The sequence below is a fragment of the Necator americanus genome, chromosome V (assembly GCF_031761385.1).
Source record: "Necator americanus strain Aroian chromosome V, whole genome shotgun sequence".
Lineage (NCBI taxonomy): Eukaryota > Metazoa > Nematoda > Chromadorea > Rhabditida > Ancylostomatidae > Necator > Necator americanus.
Window position 1 is genome coordinate 16,255,116 of NC_087375.1, and position 23,821 is coordinate 16,278,936.

At 40.0% G+C, this 23,821-nt stretch overlaps 2 protein-coding genes across 3 annotated transcripts in view; both read left to right on the plus strand.

Annotated features, from left to right (window-relative positions):
• Nucleotides 1-6,371: 6,371 nt before the first annotated feature.
• Nucleotides 6,372-7,058, plus strand: RB195_014053 (uncharacterized protein; the record flags this gene model as incomplete). Of its 2 annotated transcripts, XM_064204152.1 has the most annotated exons (3): nucleotides 6,372-6,380; nucleotides 6,435-6,628; nucleotides 6,983-7,058. In XM_064204152.1, 3 exons carry the CDS (start codon nucleotides 6,372-6,374, stop codon nucleotides 7,056-7,058), a joined length of 279 nt encoding a protein of 92 aa, XP_064060033.1. The 2 variants fall into 2 exon arrangements, with proteins under 2 accessions (XP_064060033.1, XP_064060034.1); XM_064204153.1 differs by lacking the exon at nucleotides 6,983-7,058 and having other exon boundaries at nucleotides 6,435-6,716.
• A 585-nt stretch (nucleotides 7,059-7,643) lies between these two features.
• Nucleotides 7,644-23,821, plus strand: part of RB195_014054 (uncharacterized protein) — a gene marked incomplete at both ends in the record, with an annotated part of 36,322 nt that continues 20,144 nt past the window's right edge. Inside the window, one exon of the mRNA XM_064204155.1 lies at nucleotides 7,644-7,682. Within this exon, the coding sequence (XP_064060035.1) occupies nucleotides 7,644-7,682 (39 nt within the window). The remainder of the gene's footprint in view (nucleotides 7,683-23,821) is intronic.

Sequence of the window (23,821 nt, forward strand, 5' to 3'; positions counted from 1 at the left end):
CGTGAATCGAATGACGTTGCAACCGAGTTCCCTTCACTTTTCTCTTATTCTGTATCTGAGTTCATAAGAGTGCTGTCTCTCTGTTACCCACTCGAAGAGTAATGCGGGATGTTTAGGTACATATAGCTCTCCAGGTCTAAAAAAAAGGAATGTAGGTGTCGTTTACGTGAGCAGGAGACCAGAGATGAACAACCTCTTCATCTCATCCTCACGAAAGCTCCATCGATCGATTCTGTATACTCAGTCACCGCCATTTGTGACGATCATCGCACCAGTTCAATGGCCCTTCGCAGTTTAACATCAGTTTTCAATTCCTGGTATCTTTCACGGAAAACTTTCGAATATTCTCTGTTGTTGGAATGTGCTACGGTGACCATAATGTTAGTAATGCTACAAAAAGGAGGAGTGAGAAGAATTGCGCAAATCAGTTTCAAAATCGCATTCTTCAACGAGCAGTAAGGAATATGAGATTATCTTTGGATCGGTTACAGTAGTTGTCTTGTACTTGTGTCCATTTGCTGTCCACTCAAGCTCGGAATGTCATTGTTACTTAGGCTCAGAACGGAAATAAAACTCCTATTGTGAACTAGAAAATAGGAGAGTTTGGTTAGAAACGAAACAACAAGGCATATCAAATGCGGCCGGAACGACAAGTTGCAGCAGCGCGTAGCGGTTCTCTACGGGCACAAAGTAGCTACCTATGTGGCTCGCATACCTTCAAGAGAAATGTTCCACTCGCTCAACGAGGTTCTCATAGAATCACTGGAAACGTGTCCAATAATTGGTACGTAGCATGCGCTTTCGAGGTCGTGGAAAGTTCCGAAGTCCTAACTGTTATTATCACACAGAATTTTTTATTGACTGCTTGGAGAGCCCTTTAATCATATTTACGAATTGGCCAGTCATTGGAGACGAATATGAGCTTAATGTGTTTCCGTATTGCGTCCATCAGTAGCAAATTCTGATAGGTAGAATATATCCGCTTGATGACGTGAGCGGTGATCAAGAGAAAATCGCATCTCATCAGTTGGAACATCGAACCACTGAAGAATTTACGAAGTAATCTCGGCGCCGAGCGGCTATTTTTGATCCATTCTCTTTCTTCTTTGATTCCTTACTGCCTCATCCGTCCTTATGTGTCTCTCCTCATTGCGATATCAGTTTTGACGAGAGGTTTATGTTTCTGAAAATACGACCAGTTCTCTACTGTGGACAAGCAATATTTACTCAGCTGTAGAACAAAACTGATTGTTTTTCTGATCGCGCCGCTCTGTTTGAAATGTGGCGAGAGGAGAGGCCTCTTGTGCTCCATTGCGTTGAACGATGTTACATCCAATGAGTTCTTATTTGCTCGCTTGTCTCGGCAACACGTGCACATCACTAATCATGCAGTACTTCGCATGAACTTTCCGTTCTGTCGTACGCTGTTTGCCGCAGATCTTCAGCACACGACGTTATGGTGCTCGGATGCATTTCAGCGCAATCCACTAACCATACCCTATTGATTTGCGCGCAATATTATTATAATATTTGAAGAAAATGCAGCCAAGCCCAACGAACGTTCTCCTCTGTGGCGTGTTTCGCCCAGCCAAATGTAGTTTTATCAAAGCGAATATTTCTTTTTCGGAGAGAACTGGAAAAATGTAGGTGCCTTTTGTCAACTACATTCTCTTGCTGGCAAAATATGGGAGCCACATTTTAAAGTGTTGTTGATAGTCCTTCTAATCTCTTTTCTTTGAATCGTCCTTACTTTTCTTTCATGATTCCGTGTGGAAGGATAGCGCTCTGTCGTCAACGCACACTTCCTCGCATCTCCGTCGTTGTATGCGCTCGCTGCCGTGCCCACAAACTCTCGCTAGGAGTGCGCATAAATGAAAAAGTCCTCAAAAATTGTTCGTTGTACGACTTGCATTGATGTTAATTTCACTCTTGCTACATCTGAGTTTAAATACAACAATGCTGCTGTTTATGGGTGACTAGTGGTCAAATATCAACGAAAGTACCAAGATACGCTAATACGTCTGCGTAAGTAGCAGAACACACATATTAGGAAGTTTTTTAATGACGGTGTGAGGAAGAAAAACTGCGAAGATTCCATCCAGAAGACTTGAAGCCAAGATGCTTCTACACTAGGATATTTGACTACTCATGTGTACAGTATAATAACCTTGTTAATCACCTAGTTCACTCCCCAGTGCGCATGACTATTTCCACGTTTTTCCGAGATTTTTTTTTTGAGAACTTCTGTAGAGTTTGACCTCTTTTATCGTCCGATATCAAAAAAGCTATTAGCTAATTACGTAAGCTGCTCAATTGTTCATCTTACCTCATTTGTATCTATGGGTAGTACGAATATGACCAGCACAGAACAGTTTCTTGGAGGCGATTGTTTGCACCGGTCCTAGAGGTTTTAGATTTTCGGTGCTCTCACATTGTTCTTCACCTATAACTCAAGGTATTAAAAAAGTAACGTGACTTTATTTAATTTCCACGTGATTCGGTGCATGCAGATCACCTGATTTTGATTATCAAACCAAAAAATCACGAAGTCGGAACGATTGTCATCTCTGTGTTGGCTTTCCACATGTAATTCGTGATTAATCCTCTTTCTTCCTCTTTATCCCATATTTTCAACCTCATCGTTTTCTAGCCATAAATTCAATGTTGTCATATTTGTACTTATTTGCGTTCGACTGCGAGGCTCACTTCTTGGCGGCGGCGTACAACGAAGCTGACGATGTGGGAGTCTCTGTGGGGCGAATATAGACTTCCGGGCGTAGATTACGAGTTGTGGGAATGAGCTTGGTCCCGCTCAATTCCCCCTCATAGTTCAGAAAAACAGCGTTTTTCCTACGATATGCATGAAAAAGCACCACCCTTGAGCACGCGCTGCATCCGGATCGGGCCGAGCGAGCGATCGAGAATCAGTGAGGTCCCCTATTTGACCAAAACCTCAGAAGACTCTTGAGGGTGCTGAAGCTTGTGGGTGGCGCATTCTAACGTATCTCGCAGGAACGAACCTTTACCACGCTATTTCTGAAGGCGAATAGTGGAAATTGAGTGGGGCTGCGCTCGTACTCGTAATCTAAATCGCGATCTATATTGCCTACAGAGACACCAACATCATCAGCCTCGTGAAAACGCTTACGTTGTCTGTATTAATATTTAACAAAGAGATTATAAGTTGTTGGCCTGTCCGTTTGCAGTAAAGAAGATGGGTGTATTTTGCGGAAGTCGCTTCGGCCTGTTTATTCCCTCATAGACGTGACGAATCAACGTTATCGCTGCTCATAAATCAAATTGTGTGACCAAAATTGAGATAGTGTGTTAACAAGTTGAATTTTCTGCTACTGTTAATCTTTCTTTAGAACTGAGTGGTGAATAAGCACTTTAAAACGGCTAAAGCGACCATAAGGTAAAAATGGCCGAACTCCAGACACAAAGTGAAAGTTGCGAATAATGGAAGTCTGCGATGGAAGTTTGCGATATTCAAAGTTACTCAGACTTCAGGACCCATGTCTAATATATTTGTCTTCGGGAGGAAAAAAACGATGGAAAAAATGGCCGACGACTTCTTTTCTGAACCGTGCTATCCAATATTATGTGCCTGATTTGTTGAGCAAATTCGGTGCAGTGGCGTCTCATTGCTGCAAGACCTAGCCATTTACTGCACGTTCATTTCCAGTGCTACAAAGAGCGCATTTTTTTTCCGCTGCGCCGAAGTTGTTCGTCAGAGCGCGTTTATCCAATCGAATGAATGATATTGCGTACAAATTCAGCTTAGGTGAGTTTTTCAGTTGCCCGAAACTATCCGGTATCACCCACTATCTCCCGAATTCCGCTTTTTACAGGGCGGGTCATATTTTGATCCGTGAGGTGTTGGAATAAAAGTCTTAGCGAATGGATTCTTTTCGTTATTTTCTTTCGTTATATGAAGTCAATTATACAATGTACTATCAGCAAAGATGAACCAAGCAGAAGTTGCTGAACAGCTCTTTGCTTGCTTTCACGACTTTCTTTTTTACTATCTAGCGTTGTTTTATAGAACTCAAACGTAAAAGATACACCTAGAAGTAGCATGATGACATGGAGCAAATGCAGTTTCATCGATGCACCAATTTAGTGCATAGCACATGCTGAGGATGGAAGTCGTAAAGATGGTAAATGGAGCAGAAGAAATTTGGTCTATAGATAACTCTTGTTGAAAGCTATGACGAGTAATCATGTGGTATACTTTGAACTTTAGACGAATACCACAAGTCCTTTTCAAAGTTGGGGTTTGTTGTCATCAAAGCCTCCTACTGAATTTTTGTTGAAGTCCAACTGAGCATAGGTGTGAATTGGCTGATTCGGTGTTCTAGGACCTTTATGAGTTTCCTTAATGAGTCCCAAAGCTTATAATCTGAAATCCTTTTTTATCAAATGTTTTGCGTTGCGGGTTCTCGGCGATAATCTGCATTTTTTGCTGCTAATTCGTTTTTTAACGCTTGCAACCCCACAATATGGCAGCTTGAAGTTCAAAATGCTGAATTTCTTGAAATCTATACTACGTCCTTTGCAATTAGCTTAAATGAGGTCCATTCTGCAGCAGTGAAATTCAATGAGAGGGAAACGGTAGAAAACGATGAATTTTTTGAAGAAAACGCCATTCCAGATGATTCAACGAAATGCTATAATAAACTTGAAAACATCACACAAAATCCCAGTTTTTTGTGTTTAAAACCATTTTTTTAGACTTCTCCCCAAGAAAGAGGAAAAGAGAAAGGAGATTATTTATGTTATCCTATAATGACAGTTAAAACTTAGAGGTGGACTTAGCAGAAATCTCAGCAACTGTTTGGATAGGGATTTATCTCAGCTCTGCTCTCGTTCTCTCGCTGATTCATGCTGAAAGGTCATTTGCAATTATGTTGATTAGAACAGAAACCTGTATTTTTCTCACCCTGTGTGTGAAAACAACTTCACTTGTTTGCTTTATCATGGAAATAAAGTTGATGGCGATACATTTTGTTTGCCTGGAACCGACGTTCTTTAATGCTTTAGAAATTTTTCCATCTTAAATCGTTTATGTTAAGATATAAATTGTTGGTGTAGTTTTTATCAGTAACAAAATGTCGCTGTATCTTATATCGATTAAGAAGTTTTTTTTTTGTTTTAAAAATACTTTCATTCAAATAAAAATATTTCAAATGATCTATTTGGAATAATTTCTAAGTCTCTAGAGGACAGAAGTTGTTAAGAATAAGAGTAATACAGCTTATTTCCTTCCTTCTTCATGTGGTCACTGCCTCTGTGTTTGCAACTTTTGGGTAGCTATCTTCCAAATTTTTTCTTTATATTTTCAATATTTGAACACACCAGAATGTGTGTCATTCACATCTGGAGGAAAAAAAAGTAAAACGATGGAGTAGTGAATTACTCGGCTGGGAAAAATCACTCGTGCTTGATTAGCTTAACAACAGCTTTTAAATAACTTCCTAATATTGTGTGCGTACTGAAGATCTTCCCAGTAGAATTTTTGTGTTAAAAGAGTGCACTAGTTTACAAAGGATTAGCTCTGAGATACTCCTCTTATGAGCCCTCTTAATCCGTTGCGTGACGATAATCCAGATATCCTAGCAACGAGCGCTTTTGTTGTAGTTTGCAAAAGTCCATCGGCGACTATCCATTTTTTTTTATTTTGTAGATCTCAAGCATTTCTGCATCACGTTAGAAGTTTTGCGTTGTTCTGGAGCCAACTCAAACATTTCCACGTTGACTTGCGAGGCTAAAGGCGAAAAGAGCCCAACTGAAACGTTTTCTAAATGCAGCCCCTAATGGGTGTTTATTTTCTGGCAGGATAATAAATTCAAGTACTCGAAGCGAGCTGTCGTAACAGAATAAATGGACGAAGCTGTCATTGTCCCAAATTAATGTCAAATAAAAGAATTATGAAGTACTTGACTTCGATTGTGAGCGCAACGGCAACGCGTTATACTTCAATTCAGGACCTTTTGAAGTTCACCAACGCGTATGCAGCGCTCTAGTGAAGCCGCTGTATCAGACCAATGTCTTTATCCTCCCACACACTTCATCGAGGGATGAAATGTTTGGTTGGCCTTGTCGAACCATTACCGGAAAAGAATGAAAACTTTGCAAATCACAGTAGAACTATTTCAGATGAGCTCGAAATAAGGCTCGTATGACTAGAATACCATCCTAAAGGACTGCAAGCCAATTTTGAAATTATTAGCAGAGGCGAAAAAAGACTAATCACTTGCCTGTTCATGCTCGTATATAACGAACTATGTGGGTGTAGAAAGAATAGCTGACCGATAATGGCTCAAGGGGAGCAGTCAAAAGCATCGCAATACGAATGTCTCCAGCAATAGATGGGACAGGTCTGTAGTTCGTGATCAGGACGTGATTACTCTCGATTCACATTAGTAATTCAGATGGAGGCATGTGAAACTGTCTTGCATGTTCTCGTCTATCTAACGATGCATCTAATTGCGCCAATGTCGGCGAGTCCATCGTCGTCACACGTCCGCAATCCATCCAACACAGCTCAAATAGGCAGCAGAAGCTGCTCCAACTGCACAATCGCAGGCATGTTGCTGATTGCCCGTGTTCTATCACTCTTGTTAAGGTATGTGGTTGGAGCGACAGGATCACAAAGTGTTTCGTTTCACACGCTTTCTTCTGGACTACTGGACTACTGGGGGAAATGGTCATAGCAATTCTCACACTTGTGAACTGCCCCCGTATTTCTCTTCGTGGACAGATCCTAACATCGTTAATTTCTTACGCTGCGCATAACGCGAATAAATAGTGCACTTTGTTACCGTTGAATAGTTTTGCACATACACTGTACCGTACTGAATTCAAGTGGTTGAATTTCGTAACAAATTAAATGGTCTTCAAAATTGTTGACGAGCCGATAATTACCAAAATTGACTCGGGATTTCATTGTTAGCAAATAATGCGAACTCTAAGTTTTTAGGTTTATGAAGGCTATATCGACAGCTATATCACGGAGCGAGCCGATGTGCCAGGAGAATGTTTTTGATCTCTCATAGAAGTCTAGTAGCAATTTATCGGACCCAGATAGATGAAAGGCTTTGTGGCTCATAGGGTTTTCAAACTATCGATATGTACATAGGTTTTGTATTCGAGCCTTTTACCGGCTGCTCTACACCCGCCCCGCTATCGAATTAAACTTACAAATTTCCTACTTCACACGGGAATATTGAACGGAGATGCGAAGACGCTTTCTTAAAAGATGTATAACCCTCTTGGAAATAGTGGACGTCGAGTTTATTTCATTTCTTCATCGGCATCTTCGTTTCAAACGCGTAGGGGTTGCTTTCGGCGTTTTATCCGTCAATACTCTTGTTTTACCCCTCCTTTATGATTAGCAAAATTACTGCAGCTGCACGACCATTATTTTCTCTTTTCTGCTCTTCGTCGATTGCAAATTCAGGACATGTATACGGGTGTAAACGCATTCCGTGGTTAATACCGACGTCATTTTAAAAACGTCAGTGCTATGAGTCAACGACAGCCACGTTCTCCTGCTGTTAGCCCGAGGTCGACAACAATGTTTTACAGCCGCAAACATTCTTAACATATGGATGACATCGCTGTTTAATTTTCACGGGAGTATGGATCAGACGGCTATTCATGAACTCTCGCTTACTACGGTTGGTGTTGTTCCCAAGCCAGTATTCCTGTATTAGTTTTGTTTTCTTTCGTCTTTGATGACTGTCATCATTTTTCACATAATAGTCCATGAAAAGAACTAAGCACGTAATTACGTATTGCTCCGTAGCTCGGTCTAGTTGCATACGGTCCATTTTTGAGCCGAGTAGTCCCGTCAATGTTTTGGAGGTTCGCATGAGCCTAAGCGGACCACTATTTCCCGATGGCTAGGTCTGGCGACATTCAGGCAGCATTTGTTTCGCATCTGCTGGTTTCAACCTTAAATAAAATACGAAGTAACATAAACCGTCTTGAGAATACTGTTAATCCCAGCCTGTGTTTTTTCGATTGTGCTATCCGGTTGATTTTTTCTATCCAGTTATAAATGGACACGGGAATAGTAAGAGTAGCATCTTCATATTCTCATGAACGTATATCTAGAACGTTCTGGAACATCTCCGAATAACAATGAGGCGATGTATTTAGATCTGTGTGTAATCATGCTGCTATTCACGTTGCTTAGTTTTAGATTCTGAACAATCACATATTTTTAGTGTCAAAAGATGTTTTGATGCTCATTACAAAAGAGGAAACTATGGTAAAAGGGGATTAAGGATCAGTCGTCACATATACATTAAAAGTTTCCCTTTAGGTAAAGAATAAGACGAAGTGCTTTTCATTTTCTGGATTCCAGCTGTTTTTGTTTATTAAATCGCTTAGGTTTTTGTTTGCGGTGGCTATTTCTCGGTCGCTGCTGATTTTTCAATCTCTTCCTTCTCACATAAGGTTTGATTGTAGCGAGAATCCATATTTATTGTCAAACTCTATGGTATAAAACCAATGGAGAAGTTAAACCGCGCTGATGTTACTGATTATTTAATGATAAGTCAAAAATTTTCTTTTCAAGGATAGAGTTGCTCTCCATGAGATCATAAGAACCAAGATTTACAAACGTAAGTATGAACTTTTGATGGAAGATAAAGAACATTTGACTTCAATCTTGTGGTTTCTGAGTTTCTTCGCAGCTAGCGCTATGTCCGCTGAGAAGATGAAAAGGGTCTTTTTTTAAAGTTTGTCTCGATCTCTTGAGAGACTTCAAGATCTTGCACCTGTGTCATCCTACGACAGAGTGCTCAAACCATAGACGAATCTCTGTTATTGTTAGACCTATGTACCTCTTTTGAGGCGGGTATAGCGGTTAGAGGTTCCGCTTCCCGCACAATCGATCGGAGGTTCGAATCCGTCCTGGTGCTCACCAAGCTTTTCATCCCTCCGGGGTCGATAAATTGGTACCAGACTTGTCTGGGAGGATAAAAACACCGTCTTGACATATGGGCTAGCCCCTGCAAGTCATTGTATAAGCCAGTTACGTGTTCGTAAACCTACGATTCTGAATGGAGGTGAACTTGGGGGCGCATCCCAAGCGGATTGATCCTTTCCAGAAACTTCATCCTTCATTTTTTATGTACCTCTTTCACATCAAGAAGCTAAATTTTCCGCAAAAAGGAATTGAGTTTTGGGAGGTCTCTGCGACGAGATTTTAAAAGATGCTATCCCTATATGTCGTCAATTTTGAAAATGGAGATCCTGAAATCATTATCTGCTTCAAGCAAGGAGATTGACGTTAAAGGTTCTATCTTTTCATGTGCTAAATATCTTTGCTGCTACCTATTGTAGTTTGACACTTATTATGACAGTAATTATCAAAAAAAAATTTTTCAGGGGATCATGTGGTTGCATACACTATCTTCGACTGGTCTGTTTTTCACAAATCTGTCGGAAATAAACGAATTCTATCTATATACATGTTCCTACTGTTTAAGCTAGTCGTCATTAGGCATTACAGAGGATGTCCTTGAAGTTCACTGGAATAATAAGATGACTCTTTAGAAATGAAGATTTTTTCAGCGAGAAAAACTGCTCTGCACGTAAACTTCTGTCAACTTTCTGAGAATCCATGTATCAAACGAATAAATCTGTACACCACACTCCATTCTATCTATATCCATGTTCTAACTGTTTATTGTTTACCCTATCGCACATACATAATTCTGCTGCTTATCAAATAGAAAAACTGTACTTCCGAACATACATAATATTCTTTGATTTTGCACAAATTATTTATCAAAGAACTTCTTAAAACTTTCATGTTTTCAAAAAGGCACATGTTGTTGTACTGCAATATTGTGGCGAAAAAGGTGTTCATTTTTGAGGACTTGTCTAAGAAAGTTCATGAACGAGCGATAAGAGCGATTTCCGGTGAACTCCGATCCTCATGCGCCCTCACTGTTTCTGTGAGACGCTAGGGCGGAGGAGGAGTGATGGATGAGCTTGCTGACTAGTCACTCGCATCAGACCTCTGTTCTGTCGCCGACAATCTGCTTCATACCTTCACACTCACATCTGTTATCTGTTCCTGCTTTATATCAGAATAATCGTTTTGGTTTTTCTTGAACTAGTGACTTAGCCATTCCGGATTTTCTCGCATCTCGTGTAGGAGTCCCAGTGACGCACCTTTTCAAGACAATGTCTCATTTTCAGCCCCAGCTTTTGACAAGCAACAGTTAGATGCTCTTTTTTGGCTGCATTATTTTTCCCTTCTATATTTTTCGTGTTGGTTTCCTCAGCTACAGGCGTTTCTGCTATGCCTAACTCAAAAAATAAGTGAAGTGGCGCGCACTTAATTAAGCTCTTCTAGAATAATTATGCTTATTAATTAATGAAAGGCTGAAAAAGAAAATTACTGTATCGTTAGTGACCTTCAGTTATGTAGGGCACAAAATAAAAGTAACCTCTTCGGCATTTCCTTTTTCCCCTCAAGCAAAGCGTTTTAAGTATGCTGTGGATGGAAGTAAACCTTCACAGAACATTACTTGAACGAAGTGAGAACAGACGTGGACGGCTGCACTTTAGTGTTGGTGTTCACCTCAGTCACTTTCTTCGTATCCGTCTTATGATCTCATCGAGTACGCGAGTGATTTTCAGCACGAACGTTGAGTCCTATCGTTTTGTCCTTGAAATAATCCGCTTCTCCGAGTTTTACTTCAGCTTATCAGCTTATCCGGCTGATTCGAGTTGATCACTAGCTACGTAACTAGAGTAGCTAACGTAACTAAAATTTGATGCTTTTTTACGCCATAAGTTGTTTTTGTGCCAAGTCTCCTGAGTGTTTCAAATCCCGTAAACTACACATTATTTGCAGTTCTGCATCTTTTACAGACTTCTTGTATAACTGAACAGCTATGAGGAGAAGGTAAACAACGCTTTTACCGAGGTTTCCTCAAATACTCCGCATTTTATCATCTTGAATTTTTTCGAAAAAGTACTTTAATATGTTTTGGTAAAGAATCTCCACATTTAATACGTAGGTTCATACTGCGATACGCATGTTGCGCTCAACGCCCGCGACGCGCCTTTAATCCGCGGTGGTGACGTCGGTAGGGAAGTGTCAGTGAGTCAACACAACAGAGGTACGGCAAGGGGCGATAGCGAACGCAATACGATTGTCGGATACAACACAAACACTTTTCTCACACCTTCAATGAACAAAGCAAACTCTTTGTGGTCTTATTTTTTCTGTTGCGTGTGGAACATCGTAGTAGTGACCCTTTTGGGATAACCGAACAAGAATGCCTCGCATCAGTGATTTTGTAGCACTGGTATGGATTGCAGTCAAATGAAAGGGTGCGGCACATCTGGGTATTGGGATCGTTGATCTGTTCTTTGCATGGTAATTTATAGGATTTGTTAATCACACACTACATATGAAAAAAAGAAAACCTTGTTGCTCACATTTTCTGAACTCATGGTTTTTGTTTACACTAGGTTCTTTATTAAAACATTGAGATCGTCCCACATAGAAAACGTTTTCACTTCTTCATACGACTCTTCTTCTGTATCCAACGAGATCCTGAACAATTGGCAATTAAAAGAGAATTTTTGAAAGAAATTGAATTTTTTAAAGAATTGAATTTTGTTCTACGATGTTGGTGAGTTACGATTTGAAGGACATACAGAAGTGCTGGTAAGGGTATGTCGTCGTTGTCGTGCCAGTCGTTGTCAATTGTCCAGCTCCCATCGCTCTGCTTTCATTTTCAAACAGTAGTAAATCCTAGCCTGTAACAATTGCAATTGTTCTTTCATATTTTCTCACATTACTTTCGTTTATTTTCCCGTTTTCTTTAAACTAAACTTTCTCATCATCTTCGAGAACTAAAAAGAAGTCATCGATTCTGAACAACATGAATAACGACGTTTTACAGCCGACAAGATGTGCATTCGTTATCCTCAAAATACTCTTTTTGAGGCATGTATATGTAAATAGTGAGATATTTTGTCCTCGTTACCAAATCTTCGAGAATCGTCCTAACGAAGTATTTTTGATGATGTACAAAAGAACTTGCTTGATGCAAATGCTCGTAGATTAAGTATCTACCCGTTTTTGCAAAAGAATTATAAATTCTTAAATAAGAAGAGGAATTAGAGGAGCAAAAGAATTAATTTCTTTTCGAATTTTCTTCAAGTGAATCAGGAAAACAAGAAAAACTGAATAAGGATTCCGATTACATGAAACAATTGATGAGGGCTCAACAAAATGCGAAACTAACTTCGAAATTTAGCAGTAGGCAATCTACTTAAGCGTTTAGTTGAAGTGCCTCTTAAATTTTTCCATAATACTTTTGTGAGAAGTGGATAAAGCTTTGACATTTGGGGATCCGTTTTTGGGAGCAGCTGGTTCTTGCGAAAAGATAATAAGCAGAAAAAATAGAAGGACCAAAAATGCGCTAAAATACTCACGATATCTTGTGGTTTCGCAGCTGATAATCGTCTGTTGCAGCCCAATACTTGTGTAAAATACTTTTCCTTCCCGTGACTTTTTTTTTGCTGCTGTGAAGCCTGTAGCTCTGTTCGTGCATTTCATAGGTCTGCTATTTCAAATTACACCATTTTCCCACGTTGAAAAAAAGCTCTGGGAATTGTTATATGTAGAAGAAGACTGCTAGGGCACTTCTCAGGATTCCCATCATGTCTTCTTCGGTAGAAACCCTAGTAATCGCGCATTTGTTGTTTCTGGTTTTGTCGAAAAGTCGGTTTCGGCTCCATATTTATTAATCATAAATATTGTGTGTATCTTATTACTAAAATTAGTTACAACGTCATTAACCACTATCAGAGTTAAAGGCATCACCCCACAAATCTGGTGTGGTGCAGATTTCAGGTGGAGTATTCGTATACGGGATGGGAGACTATGGAGAGGGGGGTGATTCCGTCCATTTCTTCCTAATTCCGTAAAAAACGGCCGGGAAGATGCGGCGCCGCACAAGACTGGCGCGCTCCAGTCGAACTTCTTGTAGAAAATGGTGCGCCAGAACGCCTGAATCCGTATCTTCCGGGCCGTTTTTTACGGCAATTTGGTGAAGTGGACGGAATCACCCCCCTCTCCATAGTCTCCCATCCCGTATACGAATGCTCCACTTGAAATCCGTACCACCTCAGATTTGTGGATTGATGCCTTTAAAGGATAAAAGTTAAAGTGTCTGGTGTTAATCAATCCGCTTGGGATGCGCCCCCACGTTCACTCCAACTCAGAATCGTTTGAGGTTTACGAACGTGTAACTGGCCTATACAATGACTTGCGGTGGCTAGCCGATGTGTCAAGTCAGTGTTTTTATCCTCCCAGACAGGTCTGGTACCAATTTATTGACACCGGAGGGATGAAGAGCTTGGTGAGCACTAGGGCGGATTCGAACCTCCGAGCGATGTTAGTCGTTAGTCGTTAGTCGACTATTTTTATTTCCAAACGTTGATCATTCTCTTAAAGATGCCAGTTGGTTCGAGTTCGCTACAGAATCACTGTGGTTCCTTGAGAAGTATTATGCGATTTGGTATATGACTCGCGGGATTCCAACCGATGGATCACTTTAGTTTTTTTTACCCTCTCCAGACAATTTCAACACATTTTGTCGACCCATGAGAGGGGAAAGATTTGCCTGGGTTGCGCGGTCTTGAGTAGACGTGGTGATGACCTCTTATTGCTACGATACCCTCGGTTTCCTCGGACCCATAGCGATGACTATCTGTAAGGTAGTGAGGAAACTCTTAATATAGCTCTACGATTTTTTTTTTGTTTTAAAAAAAAAAATTTTTTAAAAAAAAAAAAAAATTTTTTAAAAAAAAAAAAAAAAAAAATTAAAACACCAAAATAAAATAATTGAAAAAAAAAAAAAAAAATTTTATAAAAAAAATTTTTTACCTCTTCAACCCTCCCAAACCCCCCCAAAAAAAAAAAAAAAAAAAAAAAAAAAAAAAAATTTTTTTTTAAAAAAAAAAAAAAAAAAAATTTTTTTTTTAAAAAAAAAAAAAAAAAAAAAAAAAAAAAAAAAAAAAAAAAAAAAAAAAAAAAAAAAATTTTTTTTGTTCCGAAGTGCTGCCAGGCACTCCACTCGCAACACGGATTCGCACATCATCCAGCGCTACTACCGGGTAGAAGATGATGAGCGATTGTTTCTGCCTAGACGTAAACAACTTTGTTTTTTTCTTGATTTCTTGAATTTTTGCCTCTGAACCGTTAGCTGCTAAGAGCTTTGGCCCATTATTCCTGATTAGGGGGTCATCACAAGCTAACCTGCTTGTTATTAGTTACTTATGTCTTGGAGCACAATCCTTGGGTTATTGCGACTGCTCAGAAACTGATTTTTGAGATCAGAAGTCTCTGATTTATGAAAGGGACACACGTGAACATTTCTGCCGTAGAGCATCTCTTGTAGTTGAACTTACAGGAAGGGCAAGAGATCCTCTACGGACGGAATATCCACACTATCCCCAAGAAAGTATGCAGCAAATGTGTTGCACTCGTTGCTGCTCTCTTAGTGATTGCTGAAGTTTAACATCAGCTGTGAGTCCCGTCCATCATCATTAAATGACCACATCGTGCTGATTTCAATGACATGGTCCGAGCAGCTGAGAGTGAGGGAGGCGAACAGGCGTGAACGTAATAAAACGTAGCGTAACGAGCAGTTTCGAATGTCCTCCTCTGTCCGCTGCCAGCTCACTTTGTGTAAGTTTCGATCATCAATCATTGCCGGTAATTATCCCTGTCTATTGTGTCGGCACTCTTGTTACACTTTTAGAATGTTAAATTCCCGAAATGTGTATCAAGGTAGTGTTCGGAAAGTCTTCCGATGTTGGGCTTTTCATCAAGCAAGCAGGGTATATGTAGGATGTAGCTTAAAAGCGTTAGCGATCGAAACGTCAAGGAATTAGAGGCATCGAATTGCCCGACAAGGCAACCATTTACATCTATGGAATTGACAAAATGAATGAAATGTATGAAGTCTATGGAGTGAATTGATACTGAGGTTACTACGGCGAAGCAACTGCTTGCACTCGTGCGAGTGGTGAGACGCACTTCATGAGCTTTTACCTTTCATCTTATCTCGATTCTTACTTTCTTCGGAGCTGATGTCTCTGATTTGGACTTTGCTGGATTTGTAAGCAGTGATATTTGTAAACTGTCCAAGAACTGAAAAGAATCAAATGTCGTAGTTTTCCGTGAATGCTGTTCTTCAGCAGCGCTTTTGCAGCGCGAAATTTTCCACTTGGCTCTGAGCTGACATTTGTAGCATATACGAGCGAATTGCAAAGCGTAGAAAAAACTACATGAAGGAAAAACTTTGTCACTAATGCACTTCTTTGTTATGTACGTACGTAGGTAGGCTATTATGAACGTCCGCATTGGGCATTACCACCCATTAAACGTCATTCGTGTAGCAAAAGGTTTGTGGGATGTTTTCGAGAAGCTAACATTCTCATTCTCGCATATTTTTATCGTCGCTTTCCTTGCACAATGCAAGTTATTAGCCGTATTTTTCGTTAGCGATTGTGTTGGCCCGCAGGAGTTCATATATTTCCCTTCACAACATTGATATGGAATTAGTGTTGGATGCGCCTGGCTGTTGTTTTCCTTCTCTTCCAGATGTTAATTACAGCAAGCTTAGCGGATACGTTTTTCTTCTACCAAAGACATCCATATGTCTTCGTACTACGTCGAAGCTCCTCCGAGCATCTTTTCGGTTTAATGTGTATGAGATTACAATTTGACAAATCCTGTGTGGTCATTGTCCTAAGCAAATCAAGATCTCTGCAGCCGGAACGTCGGTTTATCCAGTTGGTCTGTTTCCTCGGGCGAACAACTGCTCACCAAAGTAAACTTTAAGCATAAATGTAATAGCGATGTTGTAATTAATCACCGAAAGTTTGACTTATGGAAATCAGTTTGGAGGCAGAAGACCGAACACCTATTTTTTGTCCTATCTCGATAGCAGAACAATGCAATTCATAATTCATGTTATCTGTGCAGTTGTGTGACCCATGTAGACGTAAAGCGCGGTACGAAGTTCCGGCCTTTCTCTCTTAGTGATAGGATTAGAATCGCATTGAAAAAGTAGTGCTGTACATTTACTTCTTCTTTCTGCGAATAAGCAGACATTGTCTTTTTCCTTCATTTATGGACAAATGGTACTATTTGTGGAGCGGTGTTGCGTAGTCGGTAAGAGTTTCCTCTGTGGCTGCTGCATGATCGACCAGAGGTTCGATTCTGCCCTTGTGTTAACCAAGCCTTTCATATTTCCCTGGGGTCCACAAATTGGTTCCAGACTTGTCTAGGAGGATAGAAACACTGACTTCAAACATCGACTAGTTCCCGCAAGTCACTGTATAGGCCAGTTACAGGTTCGTTAAAGGCATCACTCCATGAATCTGAGGTGGTACGGATTTCAGGTGGAGTATTCGTATATGGCATGGTAGATTATGTGGAGGGGGTGATTCCGTCTATTTCTTCCTAATTTTCGTAAAAAAACGGCGCGGAAGACACGGCTTCGGGCATTCCGGCGCACTATTTTCTACAAGGAGTTCGATTGGAGCGCGCCAGCCTTGTGCACGCGCCGCATCTTCTGAGCCGTTTTTTACGGCAATTAGGAAGAAATGGATGGAATCACACCCCTTTCCATAATTTATTTATTATTATATTATTCATTATTTTTATAATTTAATTTATCCCGTATAAGTATACTCCATCCGAAGTGGATTGATTGACGGCAAACACTTTATCGTTTATCCTTTATGGTGTTTTTTGCGCTTCTCTAAGCTTTCATCTAGGCATGGTAGGTGAAATAAGTGTTGAAGATGTCTCGGTTGACATTCAAATGTCTACCCCATAAGAACATCCAGGATCTCCCATTAATTGTAATTTTTTAGAATCCACTAAGTAGGTGCAAAATCATATCCAGCACATGTTTGTGGTTTGTGGTGTAGCTGCGTGTTGGCAATCCCTCTTCGCCTAATTTATGGAGGGCACGCAGAATCCTGCAGTATTTCTAGACGATCCTACATGGAATTATATTCTACTATAAAGTCCTTGGGTTTTCGCAACTAAGAATTCGTCCAGGAGTAAAGTCGACTCAAAGTAGCCTTTTGAAAATTGTGAAAGCTGTTACGCGCAAAATGGTGCGATGGGACCCTTCTTGTGCATGCTGCTAAATAGAGTAAATGAAGGTCCCACGTAGTGTGCAGCCGCATTCGCAGTAGTGCAATGCTTCAGGTCGTTTTGACAGAGCTGTACTCCTTAGCTTCATAATAGTACATAGATATCAAATGTTACAGAAAGGGAAATATTTAAACAGAAAAATATGTCAATAAAAATTGTGATTATTTGAAAAGCATTCTGAAAAGCACATTTTCAATGAGAGAGGGTTAATATTTATGAAACACTGTTGTCATTTGGGCTAAGACTTCACTTTAGTTTGTAAACGAACCATTAATAACGATTATGTGAGAAATGGAACGTTGTGGGTGAAAAGTGGATACTTCGTGAATAACTCTTTCGCCAACTCTTTTTTTCTGAACTCATTTTTCTTTTTCTCAACTCGTTTTCTCTTCGTCAGTTATTTAGCTCGAATCTGCACTTTTACAACGTTTTCGAATTTTGCAAACCAAAAACTGAATTGGACAAGTTGACAGAGTTTTAGCAAGCCAATTGCAGCATTTCTGCACCGCCCCTTACTCTCTGAATACCCGCACTTGTTCCATATCTTCCCGGATAATCATGGTGATTTAACTCCTCGTGCGTATTGTTTCGAAATGCTCTAAACAGTTGTTTGGAGCAGTTGCCGTTGATTTTCTTTCAATTAATTGATTTCTCGTAACATTATCCTGCTCTCATTGAATGTTGCTTATAAGGGAAAAAATAGAAATTAAACCGGCAATTAATTTGATCGTGGTGAAAATAATAAAATTAGATTTTTTTCTACCAGGAACCATCCCTCCACTGTTCAGTAGCTACAATCAGGCTCTCTCTTTGAGACTGTTCATGTTCTGCTCATTCCCGAAGTTTCTTCGTTTTTTCTCCTATATTAGGACAAACTGACTATGCGTTACGTTCCCAATTATTTTATTGATATGACCATGGCTTCCATAAGAACACGGATGCATTACTTAGAAGCAATCGCGAACTCCTATAAGATGAAATATTCCATACAAAAACAGTCGTTACATGCATTTAGATGAGTCATACGTAAAGTATATATATATATATATATATATATATATATGTATATATATACATATATATATATGTATATATACATATATATGTATATATATACATATATATATATATATATATATATATATATATATATATATATATATATATATATATATATATGTTCCTGCAGGAGCTTTTATGTGAGTTTCTGCTGAGGTGACGAGATGCCTCAGATCGTTTTGCTAAGGAATAGATATTCTTCGTTTACTCCTCCTGCTGTAGACCCACAGGTACATTATTGTGTGAATTAATCACTTGATCAATTTCATTCACCATTATTAAACGCCATTCAAAATTTTCAAAATCACTACCATTTTACTAAAGACATCCTGCATTTTGTCTAACATACCGATTTGTAGAGTTTTTTCTTCAAAAGGTGTTTAGAGATTTTTGGCCGTTTCTATTTGGTTCAGAGTTTAGAATAAATGCAAATAGATTTTAATGAGTGAATGAATGAATAGACAATGAGAGAGCAGAATGCTTTTTGATTTAGTGGTGTATTGACGTGTTGGCGCCAGAGCACACGTTCATACGCGTTTATTCAACTGGTTTTTTCCCAATATAGTAATAATTTCGCAGAAAAATCCGATGCGTTACTTCTGAAATCAATTCTTCAGCTCAAACAGTACTACTCACTAACACAACAATTTATGATGGCTACATGACAATACTTCCTTGTTGGGAAATTTGCTGAATAGGAACAGCGGCAAGGAGAAGAAAGAAAAATTATGGATGAAGCTAATTATACAAATGGTCTCAGCTAGCGGTTCTAACATCACTAAGCTTTTGTTTGTTCATGTGTCGTCGGTATTTACGATAGCACAGCTGCATACGTCACGGAATAGATTATACGGTTTTTATATTCAGGAGCTCAAAGGTATTATTTCATGGTATTCTAGGATAGAATTCTCTTGTAAATGCAGTGCACCATGACGTTCGTTCGTTCGTGATTATTGTTCAGTTCTTGCAGTTCCTCAAGTCGCATAGCAACAGTCAATGTTTCTTCAACAGCTTTTTCCCGCTACCTCATCTTCGTTCGTTAGAGGGATCGTATTTAATCATTAGCTTGACAGTCAGCGGTTTCACGGCCCAAGCGGGCGAAAAAACCAGATGAAATGTCAGATATAGTGTCGATGGCTCTGTAAGAATTCGACTTTCTAATTGAGCTAATCTACTACATACTGCTGTCAAGAAGACGGCATTCGCTGACATTTTGGCATTTCCTGGATAAGGCCACGTCTAGTGCCTTCGTCATGGGCAGATTTAAGACCTACGAGGAGATTAGACAAGGACTTCGACATCTCCCCATTACGACACTGCATTTACCTCTTAGAGTATTTGTCACCGTTTGTTTGCCACATATTGCTCCATTCGAACAAAACGCTGTCGTTCCTCCTGAAAGAATAGGCTTCAGATGTTGTGTTCGTTTAGAATGGCTCTTCTTTATGTGAAAAAAGATGAACCTCATGTGTAGCATGCTCGAAGCAGCAAAGGTGACATGATGTTCTTCAGGTGGAGCTTCTTGAATGGTTGCTTCCTCCAGTTGGGACCATGAGTAACTCATGGAGTTTGAAAGGCTTTTGTCAGTTTTGTTGCAACTTTTTTTCTGGAAAGTTTCCGTTTAAAATGCCAGAACATATACAAGGACAGCTCTCCACAACTCTGATACTGATGTAACTGCAACTCTTGCTTGCTTTCAGTTCCCTCTATTTTTTCGACAAAAAGAGTATGGTAGCTGTTGTTATGTCACCGTGACTCGTTAGCTTAAAAATAAGAAATCAGAAAATCTTAGGTTATCAGCAGTCTGCATGTGTGCCTATCTTTTGCTTACTTTGTTAATGTTCCATGTTCGAGTGTCCTTGAATCTTGGCACGCTGAATTCTTGGTATCTTTCATTGATTTCCTTGACCCTTAATGTGTTCATTGTATCGACAAAAATACAGGTGCCAGGGACTGTGCTCAACGTAGTGACCGCAACGCGCCTTCCGCTGTAGAAGGAAAGAAGATAAGTGCTGGAAGCAGGGGAGCGCTATTGGCAAGCTGGTCGCGGTCACCTGGTTGAACGCACCCCACGCTAATTGCACCAACGTGGACGGATGAAATTGTTTACGAACATTCCTCGTCTGACGTTATACACAAAAGGGCAGCACCAAATTTGCAAATATGTAAATTAGGCGATGCATGGAAGGCGTCGATGCAAGGGACGAACTTGCGAAAGTCCATTGAAAAAAAAACCCAGGAAATTTCTCATTTTCGCTATGAGCGAACGTCATTGGCTCTTAATGTATACCAAAGAGGATTCTGTAAGGGGACTTGCGGTGTTGAATTCTAAATCCTGGAGCAATCCCTCGAAATGACCAGAAAAGGACAAATAAAGTGTAGCATTGTAATCATAAGCGCAATAGGGAAGATTGCTACTATGCTAAGAGCCTAGGAGGTGAGAAATGAAACAGACATACACTTTTCCTGGGCTTTCTAACTTTGAATAATGGAAGTATAGTGGACGTGTAAAATTTAGGAACGTTACTCCCCTCTGTAGCCGTGGTGCTGGAGATGATTTTTGGTAATGGCTAAATTTTTATAAAACTCGTCATAGAAATCAGAAAAACAAGAATTGCAACGGAGAAGATCTACTCGAAGATGAGGCAAGAGTAGGAATCCGTTCGGACTGTATGAATTTGCAAATTTTGTGGGTTTTTTTTTTCGGGAAATTTTAACTGTTGACCTGATTTATTTTCCAGATTTTCAGGTTGACTGAGTATACTTTTGGAGATGGAGTAGTACTCAACAAAATTTCCAAACAACATTTCCATCTTAGTTGAATAGAAGTGGTTTCAGGAAAAATACGGATCACTTCAGTTGACTGTCCTTTTTCGTGGATTGCATAAGCTAAACTTTAATAATTGGTACCTAGCAATAGAAATTGATTATATCTAGCCACAAATTCACTCTATAATATTGAAAGTGACTATTTCTTCACAATTTCACCTTAACTGATTCTGCTCACCCGGTGTTTTTATCCTCCCAGAGAACTCTGGTACGAATTTATTGACCTCGGAGGGATGGAGGGCTTGGTTTGCACCAGGGCAGTTTCGAACCCTCGACAGTGTGGCTACAACGGACCTCTAACCGACTGCGGCAAACCCACAACGTGCTAAACTATTTCTGGTTTATTTCAAAATGGATGTGGTCGGTAGGACTACTTATTTTGCAGATTTCACTTTTTTCAGAGGAAATATCACGCTTATCCTGATTTCTAAATTTCACTTCTTAAACGAACCCTTTTTACCTGAATTACCTGTTTGCTTCAAGACTCAAAGATTTATCCAGTATCCAAAACTAGAGCTCTGTAAAAAAATTGCATTTCTCTTCTATCCACAACAGCAGAACACTTCATTGGCAATCTTTCCCTCCACGTTCGGCCTTGTACCGCTATATTTTATCCAGCCCTCACATTGGTACTCATTTCAGAGGATTGCTCCTTTATCGAGAAACCTGTCTCATAAAACTCCGGCTAGGCTCTTATTGATACGCGTTAAAGGCATCACTCCACGAATTTGAGGTGGTACGGATTTCAGGTGGAGTATTCGAATACGGGAAGGGAGACTATGGAGAGGGGGGTGGAGGGAAGGGGGGGGGGGGCGCGATTCCGTCCATTTCTTCCTAATTGTAAAAAGATGCGGCGCCGCACAAGGCTGGCGCGTTCCAGTCGAACTCCCTGTAGAAAAGTGCGCCAGAATGCCTAAGGCCGCATCTTCCGGGCCGTTTTTTACGGCAATTAGGAAGAAATGAACGGAATCACCCCCCTCTACATAGTCTCCCTTCCTGTATACGACTACTCCACCTGAAATCCGTACCACCTCGGATTCGTGGAGTGATGCCTTTAAGAAGCAACGAACTTCGTCTCCACGAAAAGTTCTTGGATTTGGAGGTTTTTCACGTATTTACGCTGATTGTTCTCGAGAATGATTGATTTGTTTTAAATCTTTCCCCACCGAGATAGAGAACTTTTTACGGGCAGAGATCTCTCCTGTAAGCAGCTGTATCAGTTGTCCTTTGGATAGCAGCTGTGCAGTTATGATCATAACATGTACGCATGAGGAGGCGGGCCCCGTGCCCATCACAGCTGCAAAAACCCCGCACACCGCGACTGAGGCGGGATCGCATTCTGACAGCTGACTTCATCTTGAAGTAGAAGACTGACGCTTTCCTTCTTTTTTCTCTCCGAAAAGCACTGCACTCCCTGGGTCTTTCGTTTTCCCCAAGTTTGCCGTCATTTCTCTCCCCTCTGTTCTCTGCGCCATTTTGAAATCTTCAGTAGAAGTCTTATAGAAGCACAAAAATATTTTATCCAAATGTTCTTTTTTGTGTTTTAACTTTTTAGACGAATTAGTTTCAAAAAATTAGAGATAAAATGGTGAAACGATACTGTCAGAACAGTCAAAGAGTCACATCTGAATCTTTGAGGAAGAAATTGCCTAGGACCGTTCTATTATTATTGGAACTGCTACCATTATTATCGTTATTAACTTATTGTTGTTCCCGAATTTCTCGGTACTCTTCTCGAAATGAGTCCAACAGCTGTTTGTCTTGTGGATATCGAACTTCAAAACATCTCTGCCATGTGATCTTGGAAATTTCGGCCGATTTTGTGATCTAGACCTAAGACTGGCACATTTCTCTATTCTCTGCTGTCGAAATTCTAGGAATAACTAATCCATCATTTTAGAAATGCTCGATTCTCATAATTCATCAACTTATTACAAAGTGAAGGACAAATGTTTTCCAATCCTGAAATTTATCGTCGTCATTCATTCTTAGACTACACATTCCTAGTTACTGTAAAGATGAATTTGACGAGTATCTTTGAAAAATCACAGAAAAAAACATTTTTTGAGGGTGGATGTGAAGACGTGACGTTTTTGAGGGACTACCATGTATTGCATGAATTATGAACCATTAGAAGAATGTTTTGGGCGATGCAACGGCTCGGTAATTATTGCTGTCAGCAATAATTACCGAGCCGTTACATCGTCCAGCAGTGGATTCACTTATTCATATAGTGGCGTTGGAGTGGCGATCGTCTCCCTAGTCTTCCGCTGCACAAGTGGCTGCCTCTGGATACTGCAGATCACTAAGCATGACTCGTATCATCGAGATCGTTGAAGTTTTGAGAAAAATTCTTTCAACACGGGGTGGGGAGGAAAATAGTGGAAAACTGCGCATGTTGTGGCTAACTAGCGTATTTCGATCACTAAATACATATAACTATTTTTAGAAGATTTGTGGAATCTAATAATTTGTGGAACTTACGACCGACACGTAACAACTCCGAGCATTCAAATGTGTCGTAATTTGAAAGAACACAGCTCGGACGTCAATCGCTCCCGGACCGGGAAATTACTGCATCATTGACATGTGCTGATGTAGCTTCAAGTACAGTACCCATCCAGTCAAGACAGATATTCGCTCTGTTGTTTAAAATATATCCTGAATAATCCTGTAATTCAATAGTAAGGCTTGAGCACAGTCACGAAA